The sequence below is a fragment of the Eptesicus fuscus genome, chromosome 6 (assembly GCF_027574615.1).
Source record: "Eptesicus fuscus isolate TK198812 chromosome 6, DD_ASM_mEF_20220401, whole genome shotgun sequence".
Lineage (NCBI taxonomy): Eukaryota > Metazoa > Chordata > Mammalia > Chiroptera > Vespertilionidae > Eptesicus > Eptesicus fuscus.
This window is the reverse complement of record NC_072478.1, coordinates 75,059,895-75,072,768: the sequence shown is the minus strand read 5'-3', so window position 1 is coordinate 75,072,768 and position 12,874 is coordinate 75,059,895. Positions and strand designations below refer to the sequence as shown.

General features: G+C 40.1%; 1 protein-coding gene across 3 annotated transcripts; it reads right to left on the bottom strand.

The window, feature by feature from the left end:
- Positions 1 to 2,826: 2,826 nt before the first annotated feature.
- CAMLG (calcium modulating ligand) lies at positions 2,827 to 12,217 on the bottom strand. 3 transcript variants are annotated; one of them, XM_008142189.3, is made up of 4 exons: positions 11,917 to 12,217; positions 9,659 to 10,119; positions 8,151 to 8,216; positions 2,827 to 3,413 (listed from the first exon to the last, which is right to left on the bottom strand). In XM_008142189.3, exons 1-4 carry the CDS (start codon positions 12,086 to 12,088, stop codon positions 3,222 to 3,224), a joined length of 891 nt encoding a protein of 296 aa, XP_008140411.1. In that variant the 5' UTR covers positions 12,089 to 12,217; the 3' UTR covers positions 2,827 to 3,221. The 3 variants fall into 3 exon arrangements, with proteins under 3 accessions (XP_008140411.1, XP_054573821.1, XP_028004159.1); XM_054717846.1 differs by lacking the exon at positions 11,917 to 12,217 and adding an exon at positions 11,030 to 11,286; XM_028148358.2 differs by lacking the exon at positions 8,151 to 8,216.
- Between the last annotated feature and the right edge of the window lie 657 nt (positions 12,218 to 12,874).

The following is a 12,874-nucleotide window of genomic DNA, read 5'->3' as shown; positions in this document are numbered from 1 at the left end:
TGTAATGTTTGAGGTGCCTACTGGATATCCAGAGGAGATAATGGCTTCATGAAAGGATATATGAACCTGGTATTCAAGGGAGAAATAGACATTGGAGAGATAAGGGTCATAAGCATGTTATAGAATGTATAATAATACATGGTATTTGAAGCAATAGAACTGGATGCAGCCATGCAGAAGTTACAACTTAAACAGATTTTTTAAATTACATATCTTGATTTTATGTGAAAAAAACTGAGACTTGTGGGGAAAACAACTGAGACTTGGGAAACAAATTTAATTCTAGATCACTAACCGTTTTGGAATCTAAGCTGGAACCAGAACCCAGGCATCTGATACCCAGACTAAAACCCTAACTCCCGTTTAAGAGAACACATTGACGTGAAGATACTGACTGGCTTTTTGTGCCCACAATGTATTTATGCTAAGCTCACAGCACTTCCGTGTCCCAGCAGCAGCAGCTTTTATCTGTTAGCACAAGTGAAAGAAGTATAGGCAGACCTTTTCATTGAGCTTTGCTTTACTGCACTTCACACTGTTTTTTACAAATTGAAGTGTGGCAGCACTTCATACTCTATCGGTGCCATTTTCCAACAGGCTCAGATGATGGTTTGCATATTTTATTTCCTTTTTTGGTCTTCTCCTGCCTTTAGATTCCAACTGAAACATCAGCTCATTTGGGATCTCCCACCTGCTGGCTTTCAGACTAGAACTTATGCCTAACTGCGAATCTTGAAATGTCTCAGTTCCAAAATTTCAGGAGCTAATTCCTTAATAAATCTCTATCTGTCATCTATCTAAAACAAATGTTTGTTTTTAATGTGTCAATAGTATCAACCAATAGTTATTGGCGCCAATTCAACACCAACAGGAATCCCCAATTTGGGGTGAAGAAGGAAGCTTTATTTAGTGCCAACAGCTCAAAGGTAATACAGCAGGGCTGCCCTGGGGCCAGGGCCCTCTTCAGCTAGGCAGCTTCACTCCTCCATGGTCCATTCCATTCTGCCTTGCGCTGCACCAGTCTGCGCCAGTCTGCTCTGGCAAAATATCTTCCGTGTTTCAGCTCCAGCTGAGGAAACAGTCTTCAGTCTTTGGTGGAAAGTGCGCTCCTATAAAGTTTTTGTTGTTGTTGTTAATCCTCACCCAGGAACTTTTTTTCCATTGATTTTTAGAGAGTGGGGGGGATAGAGACCGAGAGAGAAACGTCGATGTGAAAGAAACATTGAGTGGTTGCCTCCCACACGCACCCGACTGGGGCTGCGGAACCTGCAACCAGAATTGCACCTGGAACCCTTCAGTCTGTGGGCAGATGCTCTAACCACTGAGAAAAACTGGTCAGGGCTAAAGTATTTTTAAATTAAGGTATGGACAGTGTTTTTTAGACATAATGCTACTACACACTTAATAGATTACAGTGTAATCATAAGTTTTCTGTACACTGGGAAACCAAAAAATTCTTTTGACACACTTGATATTCACTTTTTTGTGGTAGTCTGGAACCAAACATGCAGTATCTCCAAGGCAGGCTTGTAATTATAGTCCACTATGTCTCCAAAACAACCCTCTTAGCAAACTGCCCTGGCTTCCAAAGCTGATGTTGATTCTAATTAACCCAATTCTGAATATCTCATAAGCCTCTTGCTGTTTTTAGTACCGAATGATGCACACCTCCATTTACACTAGTCTAAAGAGCTACTGATCGAAGATGTCACCTCTGAACAACCAACTTAATCACTCCAGTTTTAAGCCATATACATATCAAGTCCCTGAAATTTCCAAAGAAAATTTGTTTAAATTATTCCAAAACTAATACATTTTTATTTTCATTGATACTACTCAACATGCTTAACGTGGCATCAACAGACACAGGTATCTTACAGCTCTTTAAAATAAATTTGATAATGATCTCTAATTACTAAAACTTATCATGTGTCAAGTTGCTAAATGGGGCCTTTTTATAAAGAAACAGAAGTAAACATATGCAATTGAAGAACCCTGGTGTCTTCTCAGAGATTGAGGGGGACCTGGCAAATCAGAGATGCTTTCCAAACCTCTGGATACTAGATTCATTATGGAATCAGGAAAAAAATGTGTGCTTGTAATCTTATCCTAAGTCAGAGGACTAGACTTAAATTATACTTATTCTACATTATTCTGATTCAAAATAAAGTGACACAAATCAAGACTGTGAGTAATAATGAAAAAGGACAGATGTTTTTAATATCACAAGGATTAACTAAATACACCATACAAAAATCTGTAAGGAAATGTATACCGAGCAATATAACACGTTTTATACTCATTTAAGACAAACCTTACAAATATGAGTGTTACCAAGTTAGTTTAAAGAACATTTATGCTATTGAGTTTCATATCTCAGTCAGTTCTTCAAATTCCACTTTTATATCTAACCATTCTAGTCTACTTTGCTTAAAAAACATACTCCTGAAAATTGAAAACTCAAAAGTGAAAATTTCCAATTCTAAGATTTTTAGAGAGAGAGAAAAACATTGATGTGAGTGTGACAGTAAAACATCCTTCAGCCACCTCCTCCCCAGCTGAACCACACCGTCCAGGACAATAAAAAATTTTCATAAATAAAAATAAAGATTTCATAAATACCTTCTAACTTCACATGTATGGATCTTAATCCTTTCTCCTATTACAATGCTTGCACTGGAGTAAGGATTAAGATACTGACTCTCAACACCTTCAACAACAAAGATAAAATTATTTTAAAAAATAGATACTGACTCAACAAAAGATACAATTGGCTACCTTATTCGACTCTTATAAATTAAAATGTGCACACTTAACATTAGAAAATTCAGTTTCTTTCATTTTATTTTTAAGATGGCATCATTTCTCAGGAAAGAACAACCAAATACATACACAGTCCCCAATTACAAAGGGCTAGCTGAGACCTTGTTTCTCTGGCGAAATACAAATCTTAGAAGTTAGGGAAAGATGTAGACTAGGGATTCTAATTAAACAAGAAAAATCAGTTAATGACATTGGTACTCTATTCTTCACATCAGTATTAATACAAACTCAACGCTTTTAAGTCAGATAATCTGCCATTTCGTTCCATATCAAGTAGTTTCACAACCCCTACAAAGTAAAAGAATTACATAAAGATGTAACCCGATTTGCCTCCTTTAAAGACACTGCAATGTGAGAGAAATTGGTTTTCTGTAAGCTTCTCCTGAGTTCTGCAGGCTTCATGGTACTTCAGAGGCCCAATACTCAAGCAGTTCATGACAAAAGATAAAGGTGAAAAAGTAGACACAGAGATCTGTGAAAACTTCGCCCATTTTGCTGTAGGTATCCATTGATCGATTTATCACTTCAGCAGGAATTCCAGATAATAGAAGTGCTGCTGTTAGTACTGTTGTCTTTATCTTCTTTTCACCCTGTACACAGAAAGACAAATAAATCCTACAGCTTTCAGAAGACAACTTAAACTCTATAAAAATATTATCAGTGCTATTTTTGCCTGATTTCAAAACTGTTAATGAAGTTTCAAAATATCAATCAATAATATATCAACAAGCATTACAAACATTAACTGAGCATATAATATGTACAGCAGTAAAATTCTAAGCAGTAGGGAGAAAGATACCATTCTTGCTATCAACAGTTAAAAAAAGATAGGACAGCCCTAACCGGTTTGGCTCAGTGGATAGAGCGTCGGCCTGCAAGATGAAAGGTCCCAGGTTCGATTCCAGTCAAGGGCATGTACCTTGGTTGCAGGCACATCCCCAGTAGGAGGTGTGCAGGAGGCAGCTGATTGATGTTTCTCTCTCATCGATGTTTCTAACTCTCTATCCCTCTCCCCTTCCTCTCTGTAAAAAAATCAATAAAATATATATATTTTTAAAAAGGATGAACATTAAAAAAAAAAAAGATAGGACAGCCCTAGTTGGTTTTGCTCAGTGGTTAGAGTGTTGGCCTGCACACCCAAAAGTCTCGGGTCCCATTACTGGTCAAAGGCACCTATTATTGTACCTGGGCTGCGAGTGAGGGAGACACCGGTCTATGTGTGTCCCTAACTTCGGTGTTTCTCTTTCTCTCTCTCTCTTCCCCACCTCCCTCCCTACCTTCCACTTTCTCTGAAAAGCAATGGAAAAAATCCTCAGGTGAAGATTAACAAAGAATCAATAAATAAAGATAGGACATAAATAAGTGCTTAAATGAATGCCATGGATAATGTGTAGCATAGTGGTTCAAAGAAGATAGAAATTACTCCAGGGTTTTATATATAAATAAAGCACAGGGAAGGATTTCAGGAGAAAGTGGAATTAAAAATAGGCCTTCAAGAATAAGCAAGATTTGATTCGCCTCCAAGTCGCCGAAGAGCGAACACCCCAAACAATCCCGAAGCGCCACCAAAAAAAAAAAAAGAAAAAAAAAAGAAAAAAAGAAGAAAAAAAAAAGAGAAAGAATAAGCAAGATTTATATAAAAGTGAGAAGAGAAATCTTGTTGAAAGGTAAGTCTCATGGGGGGAAAGGGGTACATATGTAATATTTTCAACAATAAAGAATTAATAAAAATAAATAAGTAAATGTACATTAAAAAAAGGAAAGGTAAGTCTTATGACAACAAAAGTCAGAGTGACTAGTGTACTGGAGGACAGTGAGTAATTCTGTAACAGAATCATAGGAATATTTTGTAGAGCCCTAATTAACATGCAAAGCAATTCACACTTAATTACACATGCAGTAAGATATCACTGAACATTTACTTCCTAATATAATTTTCTAGCTTCATTTTCAAGAGATTCAGGGCTGAATTTTCATTTAATTTACTGATTTGGTGTCACCAAATCCAATTACGATTAAAAAATTTTAATAATATAAAAACCTATAATTACCCAAAAGAAGTCTATGTCCACAAAAAGATGAATACAAGGAAATCCTTAGCTGCTTTAGTTCTGATAACCAAAAATTAGAAACAACCAAAGAAGTCTATCAACAGATTAAATAAATAAATGAATATATTCATACAATGGAATATTATTCAGCCAAAAAAGGGGAGGAATAAATTATTAATATATTTAACAACATGGATGATTATTAAAAAATACTTTGCAGAAGCCTTGGACAAAAATGCATGTACAGGAATAATTCCATTTATATGAAGCACTAAAACAGAAAAAAGTAATCAATAGTGGGAAAAAAGAAAAAAATCAGTCTAGGGGCTGGGACTACAGCTGCCTGGAAAGGGGCATGATAAAATTTCCTGAGAGTGATGTTCCAAACCTTGAAAGAATTTGAGTTTCATAGGCTGTCAAAACTTATTAAATGGTATACAAAGACTTGAGCAATTCACTGTATGAAAATTTTACCATAAATTAAAAAAAAAAAAGAGCCCGGCTGCAGTAGCTCAGTTGGTTGAGCATCATCCCGTGCCCTGAAAGGTTGCTGGTTCAATCCCGGGTGGGGCACATATGGAAGGCAACCAATCAATGTTTCTCTCTCTCTCTCTCTCTCTCTCTCTCTCTCTCTCTCTCTCTCTCTCTCTTCTCCCTCCCCCTCCCTCCCTCCCTTCCTCTTTAAGCAGTCCTCTGATGATGAGGGTTGAAAAAGAAAAGACAAGAACAATAAACAAACATTGAATTGTAATGATATGTAAGCTGAAATGTGCAGGGGTAAAGTATGTTGATGTTGCGACAGCATGGATGGATCTGGAGATTATAATAAGTGAAATAAGCCCGTCAGAGAAAGACAAATACCATATGACCTCACTTATATGTGAAATCTAATGAACAAAATAAACTGACAAACAAAATAGAACCAGAGTCATGGATACATGGTACAGACTGACAGATGTGAGAGGGGAGGTAGGTGGGGTGGACAGGATGAAAGAAGGTGAAGAGATTAGCCAAACATATATGCATAACCCATGGACGCAGACAACAGTGTGGTGATGGCCAGAGGGAAGGGGAGGTCAGGGCTGGATGGAGGTGAGCGAAAGGGGGGAGGAGTGAGGAACATCTGTAATAATGTCAATAATAAAAATAACAAATAAATTAATAAAAATGGATAAAAAATTGAAAAGATACAAGATAAATATAATGAAATGTTAATTATAGAATCCAGGTTGTAAGTATAAATGGGTGTTACCTGCACAATTCTTTCCACCTTTCTGTTTAAAAACTGATATAACAAAATGTTTATTTATTTATTTATTTATTTATTTAATGATGGAGAAAATCTTAATTTTTTTTGAAAGAGAGAAGAGACAGAGAAACATTGATTGATTGCCTCTAGCACGCGCCCCAACAGGGAATCGAATCCACAATCTAAGTGCCCTGACCAGGAATCAAATCTGCCACCTTCTGAAGTACAGAATGACACTCAAACCTACTGAGCCACAGCAGCCAGGGTTGTTTTTTTATTTATTAATTTTAGAGAGAAAGGATGGGAGAGGGGGGAGAGAGAGAGAGAAACATCAATTTGTTGTTCCGCCCATTCATGCACTTGTTGGTTGGTTCTTTTTTTTTTTTTAATATATTTTTATAGATTTCAGAGAGGAAGGGAGAGGGAGAGAAATAGAAGCATCAAGGATGAGAAAGAATCATTGATCGGCTGCCTCCTGCACACCCCACACTGGGGGTCGAGCCCACAATCCAAGCATGTGCCCTTGACCAGAATTGAACCCGGGACTTTCAGTCCACAGGCCGACACTCTATCCACTGAGGAAAACCAGCTAGGGCCATTAGTTGATTCTTGTATGTGCCTGACTGGGGATCAATCCTGCAACCTTGGCGTACTGGGACAATGCTCTAACCAACTGAGCTACCTGGCCAGGGCTCTTCCAGAGCTTCTTTAAACATATATAAGCAAAATCAAATATCTATGTTTTCTTCCCTTTTACAAAAAAGTATACTGTAGATCCTATTCTGTATTGGCTGCCTCCTGCACACAACCTGCTGGGGATCAAGCTCGCAACCTGGACATGTGCCCTGACCGTGAATTAAACCAGTAACCTCCTGGTGCATGGGCCAATGCTCAACCACTGAGCCACACTGGCCAGGCTTGATTTTTTCCTCTTAATATTTCTTGGCAAGCTTACCATTATCAGTACATGAAGAACTGAAAGAGTAGGCCATACTTTTTTAACTAGTCACTTATTAGTAAACATTTAGATTGTTTCCAGACTTCTGCTATTGCAAAACTACAATCAATATTTCAAGGGTAAGTTTCTAAACAAGTCCTTTTAATAAAATTACACTTTTAGAATATTTGAGATCTCGCTCCCTGGCATATGTTGTCAATTTGACACAAACTCTTATAAAAATTCAAAAAAAAATTACACCTTTGGGGAAAGAGGTCAATACTGGGTAAATATACATCTGTATCATCAAAAATAATTTTAATTAAAAATAACATTTCTTTTACTCCTTTGTGTATTTGACCTATTTGGCCCATTAAATATATAAACATTTCAAATCCATAAGAAAATATGAGGTTATCAGTGCATTACCAGCCATTAATCAAATAGCTAAGTAGCCATTTCTCAGAAAAAACTTACAGAAAACTCAATCACACAAGTAGGATTATCTTCTATGCCAGCCAAGTCAAGTCCCATAAAACTGTGTATATACATCTATAGTCAAGCAGACCAGGTAAACACTGAAACTCCCTATGATTCTGTTCTGCAAATTTGGCCAAATATTTCTTGCAAATATCAGGCCCTTGGCATTAAAGTCCAAGTGCATTGTTATTAAGTGTCCACTAAGGCGCACAGTACCATAACTGAACCCATTTTAAAATTAATGTCCTTTATCATAAACAAAATGTATTACTAAATCTTCACTAAGTAATGAAATTGAACACTTGTATATGTGGACTATTCGAAGTCTGTCTTGAGGTTTTTTTTCTCACAATCCATGGTGGACCAACATTTTTATAAAATATGATAAAAATGTTATGGCAATGTCTAAATGCTATAGAGTGTCGAGTTACTCACTTTCTGAACTTCACTCATTACAAACAGAACAAAGAGTTTGAGTGACAGCCAATCACACTTTAAGCAGCACTGATTCAGACCATAAGTATAACAAATTTTTTGAAAGTTTTTCAGATTATCTAATCATTAATCAATCTAAACACAACACCATAATTTAGAAAAAAATGTAATTTACCTTGGGAAAATATTTGTATAGTCCCATGTATGCAAGTTGTAAAGTAAGAAATGGAGCAAATATGGACTGTGAAGATAGAAGATACAATTATATATTTCCAACATAATCATTCAAATCACAAATCAAACTAATAGCAGCTATAAATTTTAAGTAACAAAACTATTAAAATATTTAATTTTAGCAGTTGAAAGCCGTCTTGTTTCTGCAGAACAGTGAAGAAAATAAAAGGAATTGATTTATCATAAATATGTTTCTCAAGTCAAGTCACTCTCTAGTTCTGTTTTGTTTTTTAATGTATTTTATTGATTTTTTAGAGAAAGATGGATAAATAGAAACATCACTGAGAGAAACATCATTGATCAGCTGCCGCCTACTGCACGCTTCCCCCGCCCCCCACACTTAGGGGATTGAGCCCGGAACCTGGGCACGTGCCCTGACGGGGAATCAAACCGGTGGCCTCTTGGTTCTTGGCTCGACATTCAACCACTGAGTCACACTAGCCAGGCTCAAGTCACTCTCTTTAATATCCCCCAAAATGTCTTCCCTCATAAAAACTTATCTTTTAAAAAACTTAAGGCACCTGGCCAGTGTGGCTCAGTGGTTGAGTCTTGACCTATGAACCAGGAGGTCAGGGTTCGCTTTCTGGTCAGGGTTCGATTTCCAGTCAGGGCACATGCCGGGGTTATAGGCTTGATCCTCAGTGGGGGCGTGTAGGAGGCAGCCGATTGATGATTCTCATCATTGATGTTTTCTCTCTCTCTCTCTCCCTCTCCGAAATCAATAAAAATATTTTTAAAAATAAAAAACTTGATGCCCTAGCCGGTTTGGCTCTGTGGATAGAGCGTCAGCCTGCAGACTGTAGGGTTCCAGGTTTGATTCTGATCAAGGGCACATGCCTGGGTTGTGGGCTCGATTCCCAGTAGGGGTTGTGCAGAAGGCAGCTGATCAACGATTCTCTCATCATTGATGTTTCTATCTCTCTCTCCCTCTTCCTTCCTCTCTGAAATCAATAAAAATATTTTTTTAAAAAGTAAAAAATAAAAAACTTGAAAGTATTCACCCTGGCTGGTGTTGCTCAATAGGTAGAGCATCAGCCCATGCACCAAAGGGTCTTGGGTTCAATTCCTGGTCAAGGGTACTTTACCCTATTTAGAATAAAACTGCCTGGGGTTAATCCCAGCTGTGACTTAAGAGCTGTGTGGTACTAGGGAAATGATTATGAGTCTCCATTCCCTCATCTATAAAAAAAAGATTCATAAGGATGAGGTTAAATGAATCAATATATGTAAATCACTTAGAATGGTACTTACATATAGGGGGAATTTAATAATTATTATTAGGCTCTGTATTTAACCAGAATACCTTTCTATAACTAAGGTGAATAGCGTTTATAATACCTCTCCAAATAGCCCTGTGAATCAGGCAAATATTAACATTGGCAATGAATTCTGTGGATTAAAAACACTCATTACTATAACTTATTTTCATTTTTCCATTATATTTCTTACCAAATATTTGCAAACAAAAGCTCTGACTCCAAAGGCAAGAAGAGCACATCCCACCAATCTAAATATTCGGAAAGAGTCAAATTCTTCTGTTGTATTTCCTTCCTCTTGACTGGGTTTTTCACTAATTAGTTGTTTCCTTAGCTTCATTGCTTCTTCAAATCTGGAGAGGTACTGTTCTAGGCCATGGCGAGAACCCCTCTGGACAGTGTCTGCTGTCAAGTCCCCTCTGTTCCGCTGCCGAAGCTCAAGGCTTACATCATTATTGCACTCAGGTGGTTTAATGAAAGAGTCCAATTTGTCTCCCAGCTCAGTCCCCTTTACCTCTGCCACACCACTCTGCTGGTCAGTTGTTCCTGTACTGACGGAATCACCCAGCACCACTCGCTTTGAAACTGAAGGAATGGTGAGGGAGTTCAGTTTATCACTGTCCTGTTGCTTTGATTTTGTTTGACTTTCTTCTTCTGAGAAAAGAAATTTAGAAACCTTATGTATTACATATAGGCAAACACCATTCGTAGTAATATTTAAAAATGCACTGAGCTAGAACTCTGAATCTAAATTAATACTGATTTTGCATAACTAGTTTCCCTCTACACCCTCAAAATGTATCACTCAAAAAGAATATTCCTGCAGAGAATATAATCCAAACTTTGGGGGTAAAAGGGTAGTAAAAAAATTGGAAAAGATAGGCAGGGAGAGAAGAAGCTGTAAAGACCAAGTTTTCGTGGATAATACATCCCTAAAGTATAGTTGCATTGCCTGCTCTAGCTTCTTTGGTTAAAAATAGAAAATTATTAAAGCTTTCAAAAATCTGTATTTTAATATTATATTTCTGAATCCAGAGCCCTGTCAGCATAGGGTGTGGCATATCCTACAGCTACTGCTTACGTAATCCTTCTACTGTAGTCAGGGAGCCATTAGTAGGTACTTAAGCCATTTTAAGATGCTGTTCTGGTTTTAAACAAAGCAAAACCTTAATGACAGATAACATTTTCAAAGCAAAAGAACAAAATGCGGAATGTATGCTTCAAGAAAGATAGTAAATGCTTTGGGAAAGAATAAACATTCTATTAATCATTAAAGGAAGAAACAGTTTTGTAACTATTTGCCTAGTTACTGTTGTAGGAGAATTTGAAATAGTTCTCTTACCTCCTCTTGGTAGTTTTCAGCTGCAGACCTTAAGTTCAGAACTATACATGTACCTAAAGCCCTACCAAACAAAAGTCACAAAGATCTAAAGAGCTTGCAGCCAAAGCCAGTTACTAAAGGAAAGTTAGAGAACACTAGCACATACTAGGTGTTCAATAAATATTCACATAAAATAAATAAGTAGTCACATAAACATGTTTTAAAGAAACTCATTGTACATGCCATTGGGGGAGAAATGAGGAACTCTCCTTAGGGTGAAAGGCAGTTCATGGCATCGCATCAATCTGGGCACTCTGGGAGAGACCTCTGGCGGTGAGCAGGGCCCACTCGTTGGGTCTATAAAGAATGGTCGCACCCTGACCGGTTTGGCTCAGTGGATAGAGCGTGGGCCTCGGGACTCAAGGGTCCCAGGTTCGATTCCGGTCAGGGGCATGTACCCTGGTGCAGGCACATCCCCAGTGGGGGGTGTGCAGGAAGCAGCTGATTGATGTTTCTCTCTCATGGATGTTTCTAACTCTCTCTCCCTCTCCCTTCCTCTATGTAAAAAAATCAATAAAATATGGTCGCCCCAGTTTTTTAGAAGGCCTGCGGATGACAATGCTGAGGGGCCCGACCACAAACTGTAAAAGTCCCTGATCCACGTCGAGAGGACTGGAGGGCAGCTCTGTGAAGACAAGCTCACGGGGGCCGACAGTTCAGCAAAAGGCAAAGGAAGGCCGACGCCAGGGGAGGCGCAGTAAGGGCTCACACGGGCAGAGCAGAAGCCTGGGGACACAAGGTGCGCCTTCCAGAGGCGACGGGCGGGGGAGGCAGAGGGGTGGCCTCGGGAAACTGGGCAGAGAGCACCCGGGCAGACGGACTCCGGGGCGAAGCTGCGCGGCCCGCGGCAGAGGTGGGACAACGGAGAAGAGCAACAAGAAGGGGGTGAAGAAGTGAGAACTTGGGGCGTTACCTGAAGCACTGGGACAGAGGGCAGGGCGTGATCGGAAAGGTCAGCGGGGTGGGGCAGGAAAAGAACAGCCCTAAAGACGGACCCCAGTCTCCCACAGTTATCATATGCAATTTGAAAAGGGTGGGCGGGACACCGAGGGGGAAACGGAGCTTCTCACCCGAGCCGCCCCCGGGCCTGTGAAAGCCCATGATCCGGTTGATGCGCTGTTCCGAGTTCATGAGCAGCTTTCGCCGCCGCAGCTCGGCCCGACGCTGGGAAGCCGACAGGCCAGAGCCAACCGGGGCCCCGGGCCGCTCCCCGCTGTCCGTAGCGACGGTCAGGGGCTCCATCTTCCCTGCCACAATCCGGGAGAGGCGATGGTAGCGCTGGAGGCGGCAGCGGCGGAGCCGATGACTTCAGGCCCGGCCGCGGGCGCTCGTGCCCCTCTCACCGCAGACCCGCCCCCCGGCGCCGGGCTGGGGACGGCGGACTGAGCATGCGCACGGCCCTTTCCCGGCGGAGGCTTGCGCCGCCATCTTGAGTGAGGGCAGCCAACCTCCTCCGCTGGCCTTCGCGGTTTCTCTCCCCGGCTATCGGGGCCTCTCTGCTGGCCACGCGGAGGTGAGGAAAATCGCCACCCAGCCTGACCAGCTGGAAAGGAATGGAAGTGAGAACTGCACTCATCGATCGCAGATTTGGTGCCAGGAAGCAAAATGGAGACACTTGTTTCCACTGACCTTCTGTCGCTCGCTTATAGGCCGCGGGGATACGTCACTCGGGGAGCGACGCTTTAGGGAGCTTGGCGTTTGGGATTTCTCTTTAGCACCCATTCCTCATCTCAAACACTTTTGTCCCAAATACGCCTGGTTGGTTCCAGTCTTCCCTCACGTCTTTGTTCAAGACTTTCCCAGGAGAACCTTCCCAGCCCCAACCTTGCCACCGCCTCTCAACACTTTCTGTTCTTAAAAAAAAAAAAATCTTTTCAATTACAGTTGAAAAACAATATTATATATGCTTCAGGTGTACATAGTTATTAGGCATTTATATAATTTATGAAACGATCATCCCATAAATCTAGTACTATTCTCTTTATCTGCCTTTTTCTCCTTAACACTTAATGACCGACTTGCAAACTA

What these genes read in the sequence shown, in the direction of transcription:
- CAMLG (XM_008142189.3), bottom strand. Translation starts at nt 12,088, where the DNA reads ATGGAGCCCCTGACCGTCGCTACGGACAGCGGGGAGCGGCCCGGGGCC. An exon ending in CAGGCCCGGGGGCGGCTCGG is followed by an intron (nt 10,120 to 11,916) that starts GTGAGAAGCTCC and finishes TTCTTTTCTCAG; the next exon opens with AAGAAGAAAGTCAAACAAAA. An exon ending in TATACAAATATTTTCCCAAG is followed by an intron (nt 3,414 to 8,150) that starts GTAAATTACATT and finishes TTCTGTGTACAG; the next exon opens with GGTGAAAAGAAGATAAAGAC.